This window comes from Toxorhynchites rutilus, chromosome 3, assembly GCF_029784135.1.
Source record: "Toxorhynchites rutilus septentrionalis strain SRP chromosome 3, ASM2978413v1, whole genome shotgun sequence".
NCBI lineage: Eukaryota > Metazoa > Arthropoda > Insecta > Diptera > Culicidae > Toxorhynchites > Toxorhynchites rutilus.
Window position 1 is genome coordinate 57,195,777 of NC_073746.1, and position 25,097 is coordinate 57,220,873.

General features: G+C 41.8%; 2 protein-coding genes across 4 annotated transcripts in view; one reads left to right on the top strand and one right to left on the bottom strand.

Moving 5' to 3' along the window:
* The window catches only part of LOC129775400 (fibrinogen alpha chain), a 396,109-nt gene extending 385,888 nt beyond the window's left edge, over positions 1 to 10,221 (top strand). For all 3 annotated transcript variants that reach the window (XM_055780118.1, XM_055780117.1, XM_055780119.1), the window contains exons 7-8: positions 7,227 to 7,413; positions 7,485 to 10,221. In XM_055780118.1, coding sequence (XP_055636093.1) covers positions 7,227 to 7,413; positions 7,485 to 7,682 — 385 coding nt within the window. In that variant the 3' untranslated portion in view covers positions 7,683 to 10,221. The remainder of the gene's footprint in view (positions 1 to 7,226; positions 7,414 to 7,484) is intronic.
* A 1,559-nt stretch (positions 10,222 to 11,780) lies between these two features.
* LOC129773154 (uncharacterized) lies at positions 11,781 to 15,326 on the bottom strand. The gene has a single exon (XM_055776728.1). It carries the CDS (start codon positions 15,324 to 15,326, stop codon positions 11,781 to 11,783), a length of 3,546 nt encoding a protein of 1,181 aa, XP_055632703.1.
* Positions 15,327 to 25,097: the final 9,771 nt, after the last annotated feature.

A 25,097-nucleotide genomic window follows, 5' to 3' on the forward strand; every position in this document is an offset into this window, starting at 1 on the left:
AAGCCCTGAAGGAGCATTCGACATCGAGCGGACTACGATTAGCATAGCTCTGAAGCATTTCTTCAGGATGAATTACTACGTCCTGAATTACAGTCCGACAGTTACGTTTAATCGCATCCCACTCGCAACTCGTGATTATGTTGACAGTAGCTCCTGAGTCTACCAAAAACTTGAAACATTCTGTTCCAATGGTACAGTGAACAAACCTTTGATCTGTCGGTGATTCTGAAAGCTTTGCATGTCTGGTAATCAACTGTGAAATAAAAATAATATTGGCCAGAAAAAAAAGAAGAAAAGATGTTGATATAGAAAATTCGATTCATATGGAGTTTATTTATCGACTTTTGATATAAAATAGCATTCAAGCAATGAAACAAGTTAGTCGTTACCAAAGGTTAGTCGCTATCTACCTGGTTGATCAATCCAGCCTCCTTTTTCAACTCCTCGTCACGATCAGGGTTCATTCGCTTTCTCGAATTAACGAAGCTGGAATTGTTTTTCGGCGACCGACAAAGCTGAGCAAAATGTCCCACCTTATCGCAGTTATAACACTTCATACGATAAGCTTTGCATTCCCGAGGGGCATGAGATCGTCCACATCTGTTGCAGTTGTTGCTTGATGGCTGATTTCTAGAGCCCCAGACACGGTTTAGCGATTTTGAGTGATAAGGCTCGTACCGTACCTTCGATGGATCGCGATAACGATCAACATGAATATTGCGGAACCCGAATTTCCGATCATGTATCGACTTCATATTTGTGGCCGAAGATGTGTCCTCTGTACTACTAGAATTCTGGCCGTCTTCTTTTTTCGCCTCATCAGCTTCCGATCGTATATAATCTAGGTGCTTACCATGGTTGATGATACGATCTAAATTATTTCCCAAGAAATCGGACATCTCAAACAGCTTTTCTCCAATTCCTGGTACAGATCGTCGCAATAAAGCCTGAACGAACTCTTCTTGTCGTTGTTCGCGTTCAAATTCGCAGAATTTAGCTTGTTTCTCCAAACGTAACACCCAATCTGAAAACGATTCCGTGTTTCTCATTTTCATATCTCGGAACTTCATGCGTTCTTTTGTTGCATCACAGGTCTGATTAAAGTAACGGTTCAGCGCCGTAAATATCTACAGCAGAATCTGACAACGAATTTTGTTGCATCTCGATGATACTCAACAGGTAATCTCCAGCAAAGATTTTTAATCCAGTGAGCTTTGTTGCTGCATCAACAGACGATTTGCAAGAGACTATACGCTCAAATTGGTCCCGATATCGGACCCATTCGGCCTTTCTTTTATTAGTTGGCAACGATCCGTCGAAACTTTGCAGCGGCCATGAACCTGCAAGCCATTCTGATCTGACGCCCCCGCGTTCTAAATTCTGCCCTGATTCAACTTTAGTATTCCTCGGTGGTCTTACAGCGGCGTCAATTTCATCACCAGAGTCATCACTAACCAAAACGTCGGACTCATACCAGGTTCCACTCATTTTGAAACCTATTTTTGAGATGAAATATTCGAAAATGAATGCACAAAGTCTAATAAAATTAGTAGTTCTTTCCTCACTTTATTTTCCTTAAAAGTGCTTTTCGTCTAAAATAAAAACTGCAAAAACCGGTGAAGACACATACGAATGAAAACTCTTGGACGTCTTTTCTCTCGCTTCATCAATTGACATTTCTCCGTTGCAATAATGTATGTATTTGATCATTGTAGTAGTGCTGCCAGTATTTCGATGATAAATGTTATGCCGTAATTCACAGTAGTTTTATTTTACTTAGAACAAATTTGATCTATTGCAGTACTTATTCATGTATTGGCTTCGTTTAGCACTCGTCTTGGTTCAGAGCAAGTTACAAACTTTAATATCACACTTGGCTATGAGCTAAACTCAGCGCAAGTTTCGCACTTTGCTATTTCGCTTGGCTATGAGCTGAACTCAGCGCAAGTAACTTATGTTTATATCTCACTTGGCTATGAGCTGAACTCAGCGCAAGTTTCACATTTCACTACTTTGCTTGGCTATGAGCTTAACTCAGCGCAAGTTACTCATGTTTATATCATACTTGGCTATGAGCTGGACTCAGCGCAAGTTATTCGTCTCCACTTGGCTATGAGCTTAACTCAGCGCAAGAGGATGACCATTTTATTTTGTACTCTTCACTCGGAGCATATCTCAGCGCATACATTATTTGGTTTATCGAAATAAACTGTTCCACTGGCACCACTTCCCAGCTTAGTGAACTCCCCATTTATTTTTCTTTTATTTATTCTACTTACCAAATTTACATAGATCTTCCTTCTTCCGTTATTTTTGTATACAAAAACTAACATTTATTTTTCTGATTTATAGAACAATATCGCACACCCCAACAGATTCGATCATGTTGGCAGGATCGCCAATGTAATACCCTGAAAATCTCGGATGAGCTTCTATCACATAAAAACGACCCATAGTTTCTACGACTTATGCCTTTTATTTCCCACACACAGACTAAACTTTAACCTCGTTCTCTCTATGAGTGCCACACCACTCTGTCGATGTGTCACTCTCATTCTCTCAGGATACCACATTCACCAAAATCCTTGAGTAGTTGTCGCAGCCACAACGCTTCTTGGCACGCTTCGCTGAGCGCGACGTATTCGGCCTCCATGGACGAAAGGGTAACGGATGACTGGCAACGACTTGCCCACGAAACAGTGCTGCCTCCAAACTGGAATACCAGTGGAATACCAGCCTCCGGAAGTGGAGCGACGACTCTCGGAATCACCGGCCCAAACCGCGTCAGAGAAACCGACCAATGGCTGATCAACGGCACCGCCCATCTGTAATTGGTAGTCTCTCGTCCTCTTCAGAAAACGCAGCACTCGCTTTGCTGCTGTCCAGTCAGTCTCACTCGGTGGACTGAATCTTCTTCCCAAAATAGCGGTCTTGCCACGACGGCTAGGTAGAGCAAGCCACCGACAAGACTGCGATATTTTGTCGGATCGTCAAACATATTTCCAGAATCAGCTAGCTTCAAATATCCTGGATCCATTGGTGATTTAGCCGCTTTAGCTTCATTCATTCCATGCTCCTTCAACAACTTGTCGATATAATTCTTCAAACTGATCTTGAACACATCGCCTTCTGGTCGTACTTCAACCCCAAGAAAGTGTCACACTTCCCCGAGATTGATCAATTCAAATTCCGCATTCATGCTCTTTTCAATCACCTTGATTTCGGCTACATCCGTCGACGCAAGCAGCAGATCGTCCACGTAAACCAATAGCAGAACTTTCGTCTTCCCACCATCCCGAATGTAGAGGCAGGGATCGGCCTCGGCAGCCTTGAAAACATTTTTCAGCAGAACCTCGTGCAACTTTTTATTCCAGCAGCGAGCAGACTGGCGCAGCCAGTATATGCTGCGTTGGAGACGGCATACAAGTTGTTCTTTTCCGGCTTCCGAGTACCACGGGGGTTGCCGCATGTAAACTTCTTCCTTGAGGGTTCCATGAAGGTAGGCAGTTTTGATGTCCAGATGCTGAACAACCATGCTGTGATTCGCTGCCACCGTCAAAAACGTACGAAATGTTGCTTGAGTTGTAACGGGGGCAAATACTTCTCCGAAGTCAACTCCAAAACGCTGCTCGTAGCCTTGTGCTACCAACCTAGCCTTAAACTTCACTACGCGGTTCTCTTCATTTTTCTTCGTCTTATAGACCCACCTTGATCCGATGACTTTTCGCCCTTCGGGCAAATTTACTAGCTTCCACGTTCCGTTGATTCGATGTGCTTCCAGTTCTTCTTCCATCGCTTTGCGCCACACTGGTTCTTGAAGTGCTTCTTTTACACTCACAGGTTCCTCCACTGCGCATGCTGCCATTCTCACAACGTAGTCCAGTTGGTAGTCCTCTAAATGTTTTGGCCGTGTACCTCTATTTAAACGCTCTGGTCTACGAACAGTTGAACTCGTCGCTTCTTCGTCGTAAGTTTCATAAAAATCTTCCGAAGCAGATTCGCTTCCTTCGTCCGGATCATTGCTGTGAATTTCAACTTCTTTGTCTGCTTTCTTGTTTATTTCTGGGATCGATATTTCCACGGATGACGTACCATTTCCCAGCTCGATGAAACGGGAATCACGGCTGATCGTTACTTGATCCGTTTCTGGGTCAACGAAACGGTAACCTTTTTGGTCTATGGCATACCCGACGAACGTCAGCTTTGTTACCTTGCTGTCTAACTTCTTGCGTTTGATATCCGGCACGTGTACGAACGCTTGGCTTCCGAACACCCGGAGATTGCTCAAGTCCGGTTTCCGACCCCACCACAACTGGTACGGTGTTGTCTGGATCGATCTTGATGGTAACCTATTCTGGAGGTAAGTGGCGGTGAGTATCGCTTCACCCCAGAAACGCTTCTCCAGACCCGCGTCCAACAGCATACAGGTCGCCATTTCCGTCAGGGATCGGTTTTTGCGTTCCGCGACGCCATTCTGTTGAGGAGAGTAGGGGGTAGTAAACTGTGGTTGTATTCCCTCCGATTTGTAAAACGCTCGGAGTTCCCGGTTGTCAAACTCTCCCCCTCCATCCGAACGCACAATGCACGGTTTGCGTCCGAAAATGTTGTTCACCCATAGCACGTATTCCCTGATGTTGCCAGCCGCCTCGTTCTTGTGTACTAACAGATATGACACCGTGAACCTGCTGTAGTCGTCAGTAATGGTCATAATGTACCGATTGCCGCTCGGCGTCACATCATCCATCGAGCCACATAAGTCAGTATGGACTATGTCCAACACTCGCGACGAGACGCGAGACGCGAGACGTTCACGAGACGGTGAACGACCGGAGGAAAGGGAAGCCTAGCTGATTTTCCCTCCATGCAGCATTCACAAACCGTACGCAGTCCACAATCACTCACTTTAATCCCGGTAGCCAGTTGTTCTTTGATGATCCGCTCAGCAGCAGCCCAATCGCGGTGGCCGAGCCGTCGATGCCATTGATGCTGGCAATCCACTTTATGCATTCCTTCTGATGCACTCATCGATTTTTCCGTCATTCGCAGGTAATATAAATCACTGTGCCGACTTCCCGTAGCGACAACGTTACCTTCATCGTCAATAATTTCACAACTACTTTTGTCAAAGTTCACCCGGAAATTCTTTTGTGCCAATTTCGCAACACTGATCAAGTTCGTAGAGAGTCCCGGCGCAAACTTCACGTCATTCACTTCAATTTTCACCATTTTCCCGGAACCATCAACGCCGTGGATCACACCAGATCCTTCACCCATAATTTGGGTTCTTTTCCCGTCAGCCAGCGTGATAAAACCACCAGAAATTTCATTCAACGATCCGAAAAACGCTTTGTCGTTGGACATGTGTGCACTAGCACCGCTATCTATCACCCAGCTCGACGAACTTTCACCACCGACTATGAACGCCACTCCTCTCGTATCTCCCTGCGCCGCCTTGGCCCTCGGCTGGCTATCCGAATCATAACGAGAGCATCGACGAAAATTTGCGGCAGTTCCGCTTAATGTGTCCTGGCTTTTTGCAGAAATGGCAAGTACGCGTTTCCTTGTCCGACCTGCCATCATTATATCGCACATCAGACCGCATCGCTTTCTCCACTCTGGAGGATTCACCTTTCCTTTCCAATTGCCGGTTGTATTCATCTACCAGTTTCGATTTCACCACGTCCAGTGAAATATCATCGTCCGATCGGCTATCGAGTGCCGTAACCAGACCATGGAAGGAGGCAGGAAGACTCCGAAGCAACATACAGATCTTCGTGTCGTTATCCAATTTCATCCCGGTAGCATCCAGGCGATCGAAAACGCCGTCAAACTCGTGAAGATGTTTTTCGACATAACCGTTATCCGATAGATTGGTGGAGCATATCTTTTTCAACAGCGATACACGAACAGAGCGGGTTGTCTTTTGGTGGTATCTTTTGAGCGCATCGTATCCTTTGCATGTACACAGGCTCCAGTAACAAAATCATGGTTGCTTTCGCCTTACGATCCTCGGATTTCCACATAGCCGACATATTTGTCTCTTGTGGGATGTCCTTTTCGATGACATGCCATAAATCCTCGCGCGCTAGCAACATCTCTAACCGCACCTTCCAAGTCTGCCAATTAACACCGTTCAGCTTGGGAATAGCAAATTTTGCTTCAGTCATACTGCTTTAACCTCACTTCTTTTCATCCGATCGACACCGGACACAATAGTTCAATGGATTCCGCGATGAATCACAAGCCACGCTATTCGATTCTATCTGATCGAATCTTCTCTATATTGTAAACCGTTCTAACCTGGACCCATAACCTGATGGTTGGTAGAGTCCAATGCAGCGGAATAAACAAGGCTGAGAGAATTTCGGCGAACGATAGAGGAAATAACAAAACTCGCGGAAATTACTTTTGTAAAAACACTCGAACACGTTTATTCAAAGTAAACACGTAAATATGGTTTCGATCGTCTTGAATAGACACGCACTGTATGGCATACGAATTTATACTGCTGTCAGCGTATCCGGCACAACCAAAATGTAGGTACGGAAAGGTACGCATGAGAAGGTGAATACATAACCGGTACAAGATATATTGAAGAGGTACGCATTGCACCGTTCCACATGCCCATCCTCTTTTTGTAATTCAGCGGCATCTGGAACCAATCAGACCAAAGAAAAACCTCGAATCTGTAGGACTAATTCACCCCACTAAAACGTGTCCATGTCACCCCACACAACATGCAAAAATTAAAATACAATTAATTTCATTTATTGTTATCAAACTTACAGTTTCGCTGCATCAAATTGTTCCTCTTCTGTAGGCGAACAGAACTTTACTGCACAATACACGAACAGTTTGTTTAATCAGCGGGAAAACCCTAAAACCACGACCGAAAAATTCATATTTTTTGACAATAAAAGTGCTTACTGTGTTCATGCTACCATTTCCTTCCACCTGTCGAATTCTACCAAGGTTTTTTTACGTTAGTTACATACGGTTCATTAATAAAAGAAGATGACATTATGAAAAATCCAAGCTAAGCCGTATTTTTGAGATGATGGGGTGGTCCAAATCACCCCGTATGTTCAACTCACCCCTTGTTACCCTAATCCAAACAATTGGATCTGTATCACTGAGTAATTGTGTTATTGTTTTGTTTGTCGCTGTATACAAGCGAATGCTAATAGTTTACCCATAAATTTCATATGCTGTTCCATATTTCACAGGTACGCACAATACTCCCACTTCAAGATCCACTCCGAGCAGGACTACTACAAACTGGAAATCGATGGCTACGAAGGCAACGCCGGTGACTCGCTGAATGATCCTTGGTATGGTTCAAACAATAGCCCATTCTCAACGTACAACCGCGATAACGACCGGAGCTCACTCAACTGCGCCAGCATGCTTAAGGTAATACCAACCACGATTTCGTTCGCCGTATTAGTAACCCTAATGTAACCTCTTTTTCCATCCCTCATCAGGGCGGCTGGTGGTGGAAGTCATGCGGCCGAGGACTGAACGGTCTGTATCTGCACGACCCACAGGATCTGACCGCCCGGCAGGGAATCGTTTGGTTCCGTTGGAGAGGCTGGGACTACACTCTGAAAAAGGCCACCATGATGATCAAACCGCGAGGACCCCAGCCACAGCAGCAGGTGACCGGTGCGACGACGACGTAATAGTGACAGCCTTTTCTTCTCTTCGCGCAAAATCAAAATTTTGTACAAATCGCTTTCTTTTGTTTTTGTTTTTTGTTTTCGTTGAGTTTCCTCGATTTCTACTTTCGCTTAATCGTTCAAAAACAGTTGAAAAATGGAACACACATACATATGAAAATTTTAGACCCAGTAAAACAAAAGCTGGACGAAAGGAAGGATCACCCATACACTCACACCCGTTTCGAAACAGACACACACACACATCCACATATTATCCAATGTTTCATTTTCATGGACGTTTTCCGGGGGGCCATCAATGCAGGAGATCCGGTCAGATTGAGTACAGCATGTAAATTTATGCCTTTCTTGCCCGTACATCGGACCGGTCTCCCAAGAGTTTCCAGAAAGACCTCCGATGTTATCCGTCCTCCGTGTAATCTTTTGTTATATATGTTTTTTTTATCTTACGTTTAATTTATTACATTTAGCTGAAAGAATGAGCGTGAGAGCGGAAAATCATCACTTTTACTAGCGAAAATCTATTAGTCTTTCTGCTTTGGATGTCGACAGGATGTACTTGTCTCTCGCCGTAGAAGGGAACGTTACTTTTTGTCCCGCAAATTCTACCGAGCTACGAGAGCTGTTCCAGATATGAACAAACACAGTAAAAGTACAACCCAGACGAGTTATTAGCTTTGGATGGATAATCACAAAATGGAGCGATATTTTTCTTTTCTTATCCTATAAACTTCGGCTTTTATATATAGACGAAAAGAATATATCTGATGACGAACTGAAAGAGATTGTTTAAAGATAGAGTATATTTGTTGATTAGGTAAAATTATTATCACCTTCATTCACGTTTGTTTGAATGTTTTATTTTTCAACGTGTAAACAATGCGGACAAAAGGGAAAGGTGGATACCGAGGGAGGCTTTGCTGGTTATTATATTTTTTTTGACAAAATTACCATAAGTAAAAGTACACGACGGTCCTTGGGTTCATTTTATATTGTGTCATAGCACATTTGTACCCATCGAGCGTCGTCTGTATGGAATTTGTATTTTGTATTTTGACCAACAGATAAGCAACAATGTTAGAAATGTTAAATGCTGTTCAAACTTTGTACGAAGAAGGAATTTATGATCCTTTGTGAACAATGTGACCTCAAACGTTAGCTGCACCAGCCAATATACCACGCACAGCAAATTGCGCGCGTGAATTTTGCGAAAAGACAAAACCGCGCCGTCACCGGAAAGGTCATCGTTGTAAATCTTGGCGGAATCGGCCCCCTTCAGACAATACCACCGTAAGCGTTACCTAATTCGCTGACCTCTTGTTATGCTCCCCGAGTCGATGCCAAGAGGACCATAATTCATTTCAAACTGTCTCGATCTCACTGGAACATAGTTTTTTTTTCGAAACCTTTCCTTTTCGACCCACGTTTGGTTCCCTTCTACTCTTCCAAACCTGTCGCCCTCCAGAGGTAATTCTAGAGCGAGTAAGTGGCTGCATGAAATTTTTATGTTGCAGCACGTCACCGTTGTTAGGAAATCATAATAATAACGTGCACCCGGTAGACCTCGGCGCGAGATTTTTCCCCGTTTCTACTCAAACCGCCTTCGCTAAGTTTACATTCGTTACGAATGCTGAAAGGGAAATGTGTCTAAATATGTATGTTTGTAAATCGTGCAATTGGACGCGCGTAGTTAAAATTGCTTTTGACAGCGAATGGTTTGCAAAATGTTACATTGTCTTGTGAGGTAAAACTTTTCATGGCTAACATATTAATTATGATTTATCTTGTTTGTCTTTTTTTACGGCCAATACAAATACCGATACTAGGGAAAAACCATACCAAGCTTCCTAAACCGAAACGACACATGTAAATTATACAAAGCCTTCGGGTTCATCACCGGTTCCCCATCCTGTTGTTCGTTTTTGGGAGAGCTATTGATGCAACATAAGTGAAACCTTCATCATTCTTCATCAAGTAAAATCGGAAGGTTGTGGCATCGGAAAATTATCGAAGCGAATAAACAATAGCAACTTCACCAAGAAAAATAAAACGTTGAATAAGAAAAGAAAAACATCTTGCACAACACACATTCATACATTCTCACACAACCAGGCACGAATCAGTTCATGTGTACACATAATCATTCTACAACATATATCACACAATACAGAGATATAAACCACTATCATTGCCAAAATGAAACAAACCCCATTGGTAACTAAAAAAAACATTTGGTGTACCCATTTGTTCCCGACGATCATTCAGTTTATTATATTTACTATTATTATATAACGCAAACACGCAAACGAAAACATACATTGACACACAAACACACATTATTAGTATGTACGTATGTTTGTGAAAACGATCCGCCCCTATCGCTCACTGCCTTGGGTGGGAAGGACAAATAAACGCATAAAAAAAGACATCATCAAAAATTAAGGCAAAAAACGCAGCAAAATCCAATTGTAAATATCGTTTTAATTTAATAGTTGTTAGAATGTTTTTATATTGAAATAAAATAAATGTGAAAATAGTTGTATAGGAATTGTTTCGTTCAGAAAACATATAACTGAAACCAATTGTATCCGAAAGATCCTGTAGTTTTATATCAAATACTAGCTGACCCGGCAAACCCACCCAAAATTTATTTTTCGTTTTCACATCCACGTTTTCTTACTAAGCACACGTTCATGGGCCCAATCGCAAAACTGTTCATTGATTGATATTCTAATCTACCCTTCCAAATTATTTTTTACTATACAATTTCAGTATTTCTACCAAAACTCGACATTATAATATCAGACACATTTCTCGTGCAAGATTTTTCATCCACTTGCAAATAACATGTTCCTCCGTAACATGGAATAAATACAGAAAATATGATAGAATGAAGACAGCCCTAAATCGGACAATTCCTTTCTCGAGTGTTGCACTTTTCAACACATTTGGCGATCCAAGACGATATAGGAGTTCGTTTTATCGCATTGAAATCTATTTCCACATTCGAACGAAGATCAATTTCGTTAACGCAAACATCAAATGGACTAACAACGCTTGTCAATATGTAATTGTAGAACACATACGAATTGAATTTTTCGAATTTTCCCATTTTCCTTCAGAGTTTTCCGAAAATTTTCAATTGTCACGAGAAATAAGTTTGTTTGAAATATGTGCATTAATTTCATGGGACCCCCTCTTCTCTTCGGAGGAGGAAGGGGTGTCACACCATCATAGAAATTTGTGTTTCATTTGTATGAAAGCCCCCCCTTTAGAGAGGGGGAGGAGTGTCGAACTACCATAGAAACGTTTATCTCTCTCTAAAACTTCTATATGCTCAGTTTGATTCCATTTGTTTGATTAGTTCTCGAGTTGTTCAGCGCCCTCCACCATGTAGAGAGGGCAAAGGAGTGTCAAACCACCATAAAAACATTTATTGCCCCCTAAAACCTTCACATGCCAAATTTGGGTTCGTTTGCTTGATTAATTTTCGAGTTGTGCTGAAATTTGTGTTTCATTAGTATGTGTTGTTCGTTAAAATTAAGATGTTAGTATTGGGCCATAGTGGCCCAACACGGCTTTCGGACTAAGTACTAACTCCTTCACGGTCGGTTTTAGACTGAACTGTATTTCCTTAAATTTTACATTGCTTAGGTCACTTGGGTGTTTCTTGTTTCTCCATGTCAGCACAAAATGTGCGTTTGATTATACAGCGGTCGCATTATTTTGATTATACAGCATTCACACTATCGAGTCGGATCCTCCGCTGCGCCCCTTCCAGTTCGCGCAGTCGTTTCGTGTTTCTCCTCCAATGGTAGTAAATGATGGCGATCACCATCGCCACGATGAATGCCCCGTCTATGGAATATGATGCGACGTCGTGCATCGATATGGTATTCTCGATCTTATCGCTGCCGAACATTATACTTGTTTTTAATTGTCGCGTTTTCTTGGAACTCGTAATGTTCCCTACATTGTGGCGCATTTTATTGCATCGAGGAGGGTCTTAATCGCTGACCCAAGCACTCGAGCGTGTGAAACCACTTCGTTTGGAATTTCGGGTCTCGCTATTATCAGCGGAAATTTGCATTGTCAATTTTTTCATAGGGTCGTCACCCAATCTGATTTCGTGTACTTCCATTTTCTCCCCCCTTTGGGACGAGGGCGTAGTCTACCGTCCCAAATCATTTGGGGTGCTTGGGGAGGGGGATCGTCTTCTAGTTCGATTGCTTCGGCTTGAGATTGCTGTTCGTTATCAGCTGTGTTGTCATACTCTTCTATAATGGGTTGAATGGTGTGCTCCTCGACTGGTAGAGGAGCAAGTGTTCTCACGTTGCGTTTGTAAATTCCGGTAGCGGTTCGCACTACTGCCACTCGGACTACTCCATCATCTCCAGGGTGTATTTGTGTGACAATTCCCATAGGCCACCTTGCTACGGGAAGGTGATCGTCTCCGATCAATACGATTTGGCCTACCTTAACGTTGGCTTGTTGCTTGGTCCATTTTGCATAATCACGTAACTGGTGGAGATACTCGTCTCTCCATCTTCTCCAAAATTGTTCGAGCTGCGATTGTACTCGTTTCCATCTGGTTGTGAGATTGCTTCCATCCTCACTCTGCGTAGGGATGGGCACGGCTAGCATTGGGCGTGCTATCAAAAAATGACCGGGTGTGATCGCGGTCGGTGAATCTGGCGTCGTGTAAACAGGTGTGAGTGGTCGCGAATTCATTATTGCGGCCACTTGGTAGAACAGTGTCTGCAATTCCATGATGTTTAGCTGTGCTCCTCTGGCCGCTGCACTAAAGAGCCGCTTGGCTACCTTTATGTTCGCTTCCCAAAGTCCTCCAAAGCTGGGGCTTCGGGGTGGAATGAATGAAAATCTTATTCTGTGAGTTGCCGCAATATCAACTAATTTGTTTTGAAAAACTTCATTGTTATATATTCTTCGTAAACGATTAAGTTCTCTGCTGGCCCCGACAAAGTTCCGCCCATTGTCGGAGTAAATAACCTCGGGTATTCCCCTCACTGATGTGAAACGGAGAAGTGCTGATATGAACGCTGCCGTCGACTGATCTTCGACGACTTCTAGGTGAACTGCTTTGGTCGCAAAACATATGAAGATGCAAGCATATGCTGTGGTCTTGCATTTCGATTTTTGATTGAGATATACTTCGAATGGCCCACATAAGTCCACTCCCGTGTGAGTGAACGCTACTGATTCATTTACCCTGGGCGAGGGCAGTTGTCCCATTCGTTGCTGTAAACGTCTGGGCCGCGCTTTGGCACATAAGATGCATCGTTGAATGACTCCTTGTACGGTCCTTCGGAGATCCCTCATCCAAAATCTTTGTCGAAATTCGTTTATTACCAGATCTGTTCCGGCGTGAAATCTATCCTCATGTATTTTTTGAATTATTACCCTCGAAAATGGGTGCGATTTGGGAATCAATATTGGATTCTTTTGTGAGATGGGCATTTCTGCATTGTGGAGTCTCCCTGTGACATGTATGACTCCATTTCTGACGATTGCGTTGAGATGCTGGAAAGGTCCTTTCGTAGGCACCTTCCCAGTTTTTCGTAATTCCGCTACTTCATTTGGATAAATAGTGGCTTGCATAATTCGAACTACGAGTGTTAGTCCTTCATTCAATTCAGTGGTGGTGAGTGGGCCCGATCTCTTTTCGTTTCTGATGCCTGTGTCTTTATTGACCTTCTTCATATTGTTTATGGCTCTACACAGCCATGCAAAGTGTCTTACTGTTTTGTCATGAGTGTGATGGTGCGGGTATTTTGCGATTAAGTCTTCGCATGCCTTTCCTGTTGCTGCTACCAATCGTGTTATTGGTTCTTTAATCTCTTCCTGTTCTGCAGCAGCAGTGTATTCGTAGCCGCTCTGCAGATAATATTGTCTTCTTCGTATACATTCCGGTCCGTGTAACCAAAATTCTAGTTTTGCTTCGCGTAATTTTCTGACTGGAATTCCTCTCGAAACCATATCAGCCGGATTTTCTTTCGTAGATATATATTTCCAATGCTCTGGATTCGTGGTGGAGTGTATCTTCTGCACTCTATTTCTAATGAAGGTTCCCCAACGTGTATTTGAAGATTTGATCCAACTTAGCGCTACTTGTGAATCACTGTAGTAATATTCCGACGAGATTCGACCGGCCAGAATGCTCTTTATTTTAGCAGTTAGTTCTGCTAGAAGTGCCGCCGCCAAGAGTTCCAGACGGGGCAGAGTGACCTTCTTCAAAGGCGCCACTCTCGATTTCGAACATAAGAGATTCGTACTCTCTTCTCCTTTTAAGTTGATTGCATGTAAGTAAATGACGCATCCATAAGCCTTTTCGGAGGCGTCACTGAATCCGTGTAAATCTAGTGCGATCGTATGACTCGGAGTCGACATCCGAGGTATTTCTATCTTGCTGAGCTCCACTAATGAAGCTTCGAACTTCTTCCATGAGCTTAGTGCTTGATCTGGAACATCATCGTCCCAGCTGACGTTATAAGTCCACAATTCTTGCATCAATATTTTAGCTGTAATGATTACAGGTTGTATCAATCCGATTGGGTCATACAGTCTCAAAATCTTCGAGACCATCTGTCGCTTTGTGAGCGCTTCGTATGTTTCACCTATGTTTTTCGTACTGATGAACTGGAACACGTCTGTTTTGGGGTTCCAGGCTATCCCCAATGTCTTTATGACCTCTTGGTCACCAACTTGGATCAATGGTTCCAAGTCTTTCTCTGGAATTCCTTCCAGTACGCTTGCGTTGTTTGATGCCCACTTTCGAAGTGGAAATCCATGAAGTGACAATGCATGCTCTATTTCTCGTTTCGTCTCCGTCAGTTCATCTGCGTTGGACGCTCCAATCATTAGATTGTCAACATAGAACGATCGTTGAATGGTGTCGGCAATTCTCGGATTTACCGACCGATAATCTTCAGCTGCTTCGTGTAGTGCCCTACAGGCCAAGAATGATGAAGACGCTTCACCATATGTGACAGTCGTCAGTCTATACGCTTTCAATTGATCATTGGGGCTGTCGCGCCACAAAATACATTGTAACCAAGTGTCTGTGTATGCGATGTGAATTTGTCTGTACATCTTTGCAATATCTGCTACTAGCACGTCGTTGTGCGTCTTGAAATCAATTAGCAGATCAAATAAGTCCTTTTGAATGGTTGGTCCCACGATTTGTATATCGTTCAGGGATACTCCGGTTGACGTCTTTGCACTTGCGTCGAACACCACCCTAACCTTGGTGGATGTTGAATCTGGTTTCACCACACACGAGTGAGGGATGAAATACTTTACTTTGTGAAAGTCTTCTGTGGTGACTGATACCATATGTCCCAGTGTTTCATATTCATTCATGAATGCCCTGTACTCTTTGTACAGGTCTGCATTCCGCTTGAGCCTTTGCTCAAGCGATGTGAATCTTCTATATGCTTGTTGATAAGAGTCGCCTAACGATGACGGCTCCCCCCGTAGGGGCATTCGTGTAATGTATCTCCCGTCGGGAGCGATCTCTAACGTTGTGCGGAAGTGACTTTCCGCCTCGCATTCGTCATGTTGCTTTGGTTCCCAGTCTTGAAAGCACGCTTCTTCAAGACGCCAAAACTTCTCTATGAGTTTGGCCATTTCGTCCTGTGGGAATTCGAATTCATTTCTGCTACACCTTGTAGCAGACAATACAGTGGTTGATGGGCTGCTGTGACGTAGCGTCCCACATGCAATCCAGCCCAAGCTGGACTCTTGATACGTAAGACCGTTGGCTACGCTAAGCCGGCCTGGCATTAGAATTTTGAAAAATATTCTCGCTCCGAGGAGAATGTCGATTTCATTCGATCTGTAAAACTGGGGATCGGCAAGGTGCAATTGTTCTGGTATCCGTATACCCTTTTCATCAATAGCTGTGCTTGGTTGATCGTCCAATATCTTTGGCACTATGATCAATTCTAAACTTTCATTGTAGTTGCTTGCGTGAGAGGCTATCACAGTTTTGATACCCCTTTTAACATGTGCTTGTCCGCTAACTCCTTTAATGGTTACGTTTACCGAGTGTTGCGGAATTCCTAGGCTTCGAGCAGCCTTTTCTGTGATTGTTTCTACTTGACTCCCTGAATCAAGTAGACATCGAAGAGGGTGCCATTTCTGCTCACCCTTAACATGAATTATGGCTGTGCCCAGAAAGACGTATTCTTCCTGAGCTAGTCATTTCGTTGAACTTGCTTGTGCTTGATTGACATCCTTCTCGGGATGCAATTGTTGGATCTCGTCCCCCTTGGGAGAGTCTCCACGATGAAGTAGTGTATGATGCTTCGTGCTGCATATTTGGCATTTCCGTTGTGATTTGCACTCCTTCGTTGAGTGCCCAGGTATGAGGCAATTAAAGCAGTGCCTCCCTGCTTTGATAGTTTCCCATCGTTCTGGAATGCTCATTTTCGTGAATTTAGGACACGTAAATGCTGTGTGTCCTTCATTGTGACAAACGTAGCACCGCTGTGCTTCCCTTTTGTCTTTGGTGGTCGCAGCTTTGCCTTCGATTGCTGCTACGACTTTCGGCTGGGGTCGATGACTAGAGTGTGCCGTTTCGGCAGCCACTTTGCAAGTCATCTGGTTAGCCAGCCGCTCTAATTCTATTTTGAATTCGCTCCAAACATAAATGCGCTGGAGGTCCAACTTTTCTTCAATCTTAGAAAGTGTTGATTCATCCAATCGTTCTTTCACTAAGCATATTAGTAACCCATTGGCGATGCAATCTGGTTCGCCAGGTTGTTCATTTGCTATTTGTCGAGTGGCGGACAATAGTGTATCGACAGCGTCGATCAGTCCTAGTATCGCTCTTTGCGATGCCTTATGTATCCTTTTAATTTTCAGCAGAGTGTAAAAGTAACCTTCATATGCGATTCGTTTCTTGTAGAATCTTGCTTCCAGTTTGGCCCAGGCTTCAGTGAAAGGCACTCCTGAATTCTCGAGTGCTTCGCAGGAGTTACGAGCGGGCTCGTATTCTAAACATTTCGCCAGGAAAGCGTATTTGCTTGCATCCTCGTTTAGGGTCGCAATCCGCTTCTCAAAGCGGGCTTTAAACGATAGCCACTCGGTGGCTGACCCACGGAACTTCGGGAGCTCCAATCGGGGTAAATAATCGGCCTTGCTATTGCCGGTGATCATTGTTTGATCCAGTACTTGCCTTGAACCTTCATCCTGACTCGGTTCATTCGTCTGTGATTGCGCATGCCGTATTCTCTTTGCCAAACTGGCTCTGGACTTGATATATGCGGGGAGGAGAGCATCCCGTCTCTTGGAGGGCCCCGTTTGGCCCTCAATTTTCAGTATCACTGCACAAGCTTGATCGTACAAGCTTGTTAGTACTTCTTGTTGCACTAGTAATGTTTCGACTTCGTCGTCGTCTTCTGCTAATTTGCATGCGTCTTTGATAATCGGAGCAATGCTTTGCTCCAGTGCCGTTAGCTGCTTTTTCCAGCTTTCAACGGCATCGTCCTCGTTTGTCGTCATGTTTATTTGATTTGATAATTACTAACCGCTTTACTTGTTTGATTGACTCAAATACTTAGCTGGGTCATTGATTATGCTCCAGTCTAAATAGTCGGCTATGGCTTCGGCCGATCTATTTAGTTCTGTGGTAAATCTGCTTTCGTATCTGTTTATAACCGCGGCTCCTGCCGCCAAGTTGAACATGTGCGATATTATCAGTTTTATCGCTGCAGCTTCTTCCCGCGTACGACGCGGGTCCTGTTTCAGATTCTCCTCCGTATCCCTCATATACATGTAGCACATGGAATACAGTAGGTCGTTGGAATGTCGAGAATTCATCTTTACAAATTTTTCACATCAGTCACAATAATTCGTGTTTATCACACATCTTCCACGCAGTTGCACACCGTGCTTCGCTCACGGGCGAAGTTTACTTATTGATCACACAGTCACGCAGTGTCATGTTATGATTCCCGCGAATGGGAAATTCACGTTGTCAATTTTCAGCCACACAGTGGCGCATTGTAATAACTATGCAGTGGCGCAGCATACTTCCCGCGAGTAGGAAGTTCACTTTGTTAATTTTTAGCCACGCAGTGGCACACCATACTTCCCGCGAATGGGAGATTCATTTTCTTGGTTTCAGCCACTTAATGGCGCAACATCTTCCGTGCGCTGAGACAATGTCACTTCACTTTCCGATTATACAGCCATGCAATGGCATCACTTTTTCGCGCGCGGAGAGAATGTCACTTCACTTTCCGATTATACAGCCATGCAATAGCATCACTTTTTCGCGCGCGGAGAGAATGTCACTTCACTTATCAGAATCGATTACTTTCGCGAGTCCGTGATCGCTCGAAGTGCGATCACGTCGGGGTCACCAAATGTTGTTCGTTAAAATTAAGATGTTAGTATTGGGCCATAGTGGCCCAACACGGCTTTCGGACTAAGTACTAACTCCTTCACGGTCGGTTTTAGACTGAACTGTATTTCCTTAAATTTTACATTGCTTAGGTCACTTGGGTGTTTCTTGTTTCTCCATGTCAGCACAAAATGTGCGTTTGATTATACAGCGGTCGCATTATTTTGATTATACAGCATTCACACTATCGAGTCGGATCCTCCGCTGCGCCCCTTCCAGTTCGCGCAGTCGTTTCGTGTTTCTCCTCCAATGGTAGTAAATGATGGCGATCACCATCGCCACGATGAATGCCCCGTCTATGGAATATGATGCGACGTCGTGCATCGATATGGTATTCTCGATCTTATCGCTGCCGAACATTATACTTGTTTTTAATTGTCGCGTTTTCTTGGAACTCGTAATGTTCCCTACATTGTGGCGCATTTTATTGCATCGAGGAGGGTCTTAATCGCTGACCCAAGCACTCGAGCGTGTGAAACCACTTCGTTTGGAATTTCGGGTCTCGCTATTATCAGCGGAAATTTGCATTGTCAATTTTTTCATAGGGTCGTCACCCAATCTGATTTCGTGTACTTCCAGTATGGTTTCATTTGGTGTGTGTAGGTGTAGTTGGCAACAATATCGGGAAGAAATAAAAAATCGAATTTTCTTTGTTTTTTCAAAAATATTTTGGACTAAAACAATTTTTTGCCAACCAACTCAATAGCAAATCCAATTAACCTTGTTAACCAGCTTCAATTTGGTTCCAAGAACGTTTCTGTAGGACCTTCCCACACAGAGATATTTCGGTTTAAATAGAAAATTACCCCTTCGTCTTTGATGATGAATAATTCAATACAACCTTTTACTATTCCTCAAAGTCGAGTTTGAAAACAAAGGCCAAGGATGAACAATGGAAAAAGAATGAAAGGGGGTCAAAACGTTATCTTTTCACTGCACTATGAATTCAAATTCCAAATTCATTACTTGACTATTATTAAATATCTATTATAAAAAATAATATATATGCAAAAACCTATATTTGGCATTTTTTGAAATCAACGCAAAAAATTTAAATATTTTTTTTTCGTCAAAGTAACAAATTATCCTTGTGCAGAATTTATTGGAGTTTTCAAAACTGCCTTCCGATGCGGTGTGATGGTTTTTTTTCTTTATTATAGTGACTTTCAACACATTTCGGCTGGTTCGTCACTTTTACTTCCATTTCTGGAAGAATGTCGGGAGTGAGAATTGAACTCGTGATCTCTGCGTGAGAGGTATGGATGATACCACTACGCCAGATCGCCTCCGCCACGGTGTGGTGGTTTTTTATTGAATTATTCATCATCAAAGATGAAGGAGTAATTTTTCATTCAAACCGAAATATCTCTGTGTAGGAATTTCCTACAAGAACGTTCTTGTAACCAAATTAAAGCTGGTTACCAAGGTTAATTGAATTTGCTATTGAGTTAATTAGTGAAAAATTGTTTTAGTCCAGAATATTCTTGAAAAAACAAAGAAAAATTCCCGATATTGTTGCCAACTATTGACTACACACACCAAGTTAAAAATATGTTCGTAAAATATTCTAATACCTGAAAGTTGTAACTTCAAAATGATGCGCATCCCATCGATATGCGTTGATTTTTTACGAAGTTACAGCATGTCAAAAATCACTTGAAATTTTCGACCTCGCACTCTGTTCCTCTAATTGTTTTGTCGAGTGTATTTAGATATTTATTAATAGTCAAGTAATGAATTTGGAATTTGAATTCATAGTGCAGTGAAAAAATAACGTTTTGACCCCCTTTCATTCTTTTTCCATTGTTCATCCTTAGCCTTTGTTTTCAAACTCGACTCTGAGGAATAGTAAAAGGCTTTGGAGGCTTTGTTTTTATTTTATACGTTTATTATACACGTTACGCGTTACGTACAGGGTCCGTTGATGCATTCTACCGCCCGAAAGCCTTGGTGGTTTTCGAGAATTCCGGATGACTTTGAACCAGGCTTACTGTCCACAGCGTCCATAACAGCAAGTCGTCGTAGTCGATCGTTGAAGAACGTTGAAACACCTCGATTAGTTCTCTTGATACTTGAGTCCTCATAGATCTGACCATCAACACTAAGTCACCAACTGCAAGGTTCTTACTTCTCCGAACAATTTACCCCTACGGGTAATTACAGGCAGGCATTCCCAGAGCCAACGCCACCTGAATTCCTCAGTAATGAATTATGCTACTTATGAATTCCAGCTACTCCTCAGCACAGCGCGACTGTCCACGGGAGCCGTAGAATGAACTTTTACTCCAGTAGGAAACACCCAACAAAAATTGTTGGGTCCTGATTAGGATTGGACGATCTTGGATCGATCTTTTCGTATTCGATTTCCGATTTTTTGGATCGATTCTTTGTACCCCAAAAAATCGTGAAAATCGATCTTTTCTTCTCGATCTTTCCGATCTTTTTGATCGTTGGAGAATTTGTTTAGGAGAAGCAGTTTTGTAAGTTTCGACATTACAAAACAAGTACACAAGTTATATTTACACCATTACTTTCACTAGGATGACAGTGAAAATTGTAACGAAATTGGGTGACATCAGGTCCAGTTGAAACGTTTTTTTTTTCTAGAACTGGGACTGCTACCAAGATTTTCAAATCCAAGACTACCACATACCAGACGTGTGGCAAGGTTGGATTTCATGGGATTGGAGCGCAGCTCAGGATGAATATCAGTTGTTGAATTTCCAATAATAATTTTCAATTGATTTATTTTATTAAATAATTCCATGACGATACAAGATGAAGGCCCTGAAAAATACAATTTTGATAAGCTTTTAAGTTTTTTTTGTGACCCTTATGCTGAGAATCAAAATAAAATGCCTTTGATATTTGAATAGAAATGTGAAATATTTATTCTATGCTTAAAGAAAAAACAATACTCATATAGAACATGTAAATAAATTGGAAAAAAGGCATTCGATTGTTCAAAGATCGTTCAGCAAAGATCGATTCTTTGCTACTGATTTAATCAGTGAATCGATCCCTACGCCGTTTTGAGAATCGATCCGTCAAGATCGATCTTTTTCAAAAGATCGCCCAATCCTAGTCCTGATCAGCTATTCCCTTTGGTACGATGGTAAGCGGTCGACTATTTTTCATGACCTTAGCTTCTAGAACGACTGTCCCCAGGGATCATCGGGTTTGCAGGCCTCATCCAGTAGCCACCTTGACTGATCGGACTAATCTCTCCCAAACACCCCCATACGAGGCGCAGCAGGTGAAAAACTTGCAGTTTGTTTCGGCGCTCGTGGATGTTAATGCGAGGCCACCATTCCGTATCTTAATTTCCTCCTTGAGCTCTTTGCTGATACTTGGCACGTTCCGCTGTCTAAGTGGAGTTCTCGTGGAGGACACCGGCGAGCCGCTAAACGACGAATGGCCATGGTGCAGGAATCCGTATTGAGAGAATGCACAACTGAACAGCGCAATCCAAAATTTTGGGGGACTTCGGCCAAGCCTGACGAATACCGGTTCGAAATAGTCGACCCCAACAAAAGAAAAGGGAAGGATGTAAAGAACACCACTGGCCATTGGTGGAGGATTCGGAACAGCTTTTGAAATACGGCACGAAACACACTTCCTTGTAACTTTCTCTACCATCGGAATCCACCAATCGTTAGCAGATTTCGTTCACGACTGTTTCCCGATTTGCATAGCTAAAGCAACGGTTTTATATCATCGAAATAACCAGGAATGTTATCGGGTGATTTCTGTACATCCTAACTATCCCACGATCGTCCATGAATAGCCATGTCTTATAAGTAGGACACAGTACAAGGTCGTTTCTCGGGTGGTCTCTGAGACTTTGCGAGAATTGACAACACTTCCACAATCAAAGTACCCTAAGGAAGAAGATTTTGTGTTCTAAGCGGATCTAGCTTTGTGTCATAACGCAAAGACCACTCTGAATTAGTTGACCGCCCATAACACGAATTCTGTATCATTAGGTGTGTTAAAGGAGTAGGCCTTATGGTGATCCAAACTACGATCACGATGGTTACGGGTATCTTGAAGAAGGTTGAAGATGAAGAGCCACTATCGGTCTAATTGTTTCATTCCTCAAACGTACATTGTGTGGACTTGTGGAAATGCAATAAAGAATTGAATTATAAAAAAAAAACTTTTGTAACAAAACGTGTTTTCATTTAGTCTCGCTACTTATGACTCACCCGTTAGTTCTTCGGCTCGCTTCAGTTCTCCCTGAGCAGTTTTGCCAATGGTCACAAATAATAAGACGTATGTGCTGGGTCATTAAGGGGGTATCACCCCCTTAAAGGCACGAATTTCGGGGTTTTTAAAGAGTTCTGAACAAATAAAACAAAGAATATTTTTACTATACATTATTTCATTATTTGTTTAGTTGTCTTTGAACAATACAACAAGAGCTAAACACAAAAAAAACAAATTAGAATTGTTACAAACTGGAAAAGTGAGGAGGTTAAAAAAAAGTTCTGCCATTCTGCAGATTTGTACTGATGTTTGATTTGCCTTTAATTTTGCCAATGCCATTAATGTTAATTATTCCGGCATTGTTTCTTGTGAACTGATCGCGCAACGGCACTGTGTGATCGTCACCAAAAACGTCGAAGTGAAGACTGGTCCTGAGTGAGAACTCCCAGTTGCAGACTTTCATGCCTTCCCCTTCGGCGACATTTATCCACGTAGCGGTACACGAACGCTACCGTTCATTGAATTCTAGTCCATGATTTGAACCAGGAAATTTCGATGTCGATGGCACGACATGGTGGTGTCTAAACGGAGGTGTCTTCCTTCGTCGGAGCAACTGAACCTTCTTCTTCATACAGAAAATTCAGTCCTCGAAACCAGGAATTCTCTGCCATAGCTGTCCACTGTACCACTTCGTTTCCGTTTCCAACTTGACGATGCAGTTATTCAGCCATTCCATGCCAAACCGATATAGTGGTTCTCGGATCTCTATGAAAAGTGGAAGTTTTGTTCTTTATTGCAATATATTAGACCCGTATTTTTAATTTTTCCGTTAGGGTAACCATTTCCATTTTAGGGTGGTCCGCAAAATCCACTTTTTCCCAAAAATGACTTTTTTTTAAATTCATAACTTTTGAACCATAGAACCGATTTAGATGGTCGACATATGAAATAAAATTTAGCTAGCTTTTTATTAAAAAATACTGTACTTGCTAGAAAGATCGATTTTATTTTTGAAATTATTGATTGTAATCGTTTCTTATTGTTTTCATGGTTTTGGACTAGAGGGCGCTATATTTTTTTATTTTTTTTCTTGGAAGCTGAGTACTTTTTACACAACATATCTCGATATCAAAGATGCTATTTTTTCGTTTTTGAGATATGATTTTTCAAAGTTAACCGGTGGTCCAAAAAATCATTTTCCCCTTTTATCCAAAAATGACGTTTTTCGAAAATTCATAACATTTGAAATACTGAACCGATTTAGATGAACAACATATTAAATTGAAGCCAATGAGCTAAACTAAATATCACACTTGCGGGAAAATTGGATTCTGGTCACATAGGACTAGTCTAGTCACATAGGAATATTGAACGGGGACTTAAAACATGTTAAATTTGGTAAATCATATCTCTAAAAACGAAACGAAAAAGAAAAAATGGCATCTTCGATATCAACATATCCTCAGCTTTCCAGAAAAAATATAAAAAATATAGCTCCCTCTATCTTCAACCAAGAAAACTATCAAAAACTAACTCAATCACTAATTATAAAAACGAAAATCCCAAAAACCGCAAAAATAGTATTCTTTCAAATAAAACTCATTCATAAGATTCAATTTGATATGTCGGTCATCTGAATCGGTTCAGTAGTTCAAAAGTGATGAATTTTTATAGTGGGAAAAGAAGGAAAATTTGTTTTTTCGAACCATTGGTTAACTTTGATAAATTATACCTAAAAAACCAAACAAAAATGCGTCTTTGATATCGAGATATGTTTAAGAAAAAATATAAAAAAAATATAGCGCCTTCTAGTCCAAAGCCATGAAAATAATAAAAAACGACTACAATCAATAATTACGAAAATAAAATCCTTTTTTTTGCAAATTCAATATATTTTTTGTGAAAGGCTATTGGCTTCAGATAGATATATCGATCATCTAAATCGGTCCAGTAGTTCAAAAGTTATGAATTTTATTAGTTTGTTAATTCGTACTGTAACGGTAAAATCACATGAATTAAAACAGCCATTGTGACCGATCGGGGCACGAAAATCGTTCAGTTTTAATCGCCGATTACTCAATCTTTTCATGATAGATTTACCAATCGATTCAGACACTCTCCAATTAGATATTGCAATATAGATAAAAATTTATTTCCAACACATCGTTTAAACTCAGGAACAATTTAAATTGTTTTTTTTTGTAGGGCTCAAGAAAAAATATCCGCAGATGTGGCAACTTTGAAATGAATCTGGCTGACAGGGATGCCATGTGATTTTTTCAGATTTAACTGATACGAAAAAATGTCTTCAAATGTCTTCACAATCATATTGTAGGAAACTAAAATTCATAACTTAATTTTGAACAATATTTGATAGAATATTCAATGTTTTATCTAATTGATGTTGTCAAATAGCGCGTTTTATTGAACCTTCCTTGAAGTTTTGAAGTTTATTTCAATAAATGTGAATAAAGAATACATTGCACAACAGCGAACTAAATTTTATGAGTTTAGAAATGATAATTGACTTGCTAAACCGTTGATTGAGTGAATGCCGTCCCAATTCTTTCACAAAAACGGAACTATGATAAGTGTTCTATTAAGGTGGTTTCAAATGCCAAAAATAGAATCTCTTTCTTCAAACAGTTTTTATAAATAACTCAATTTGTGTACTTCATTTTTGAAGTGTTGGTTGTAACTCAAACCATATCCATAAAACTAATAATTGAAACGGTATGTAACCAGAAAACCTTCGGTTTGTGAAGTGGTCGTAAAAAAGC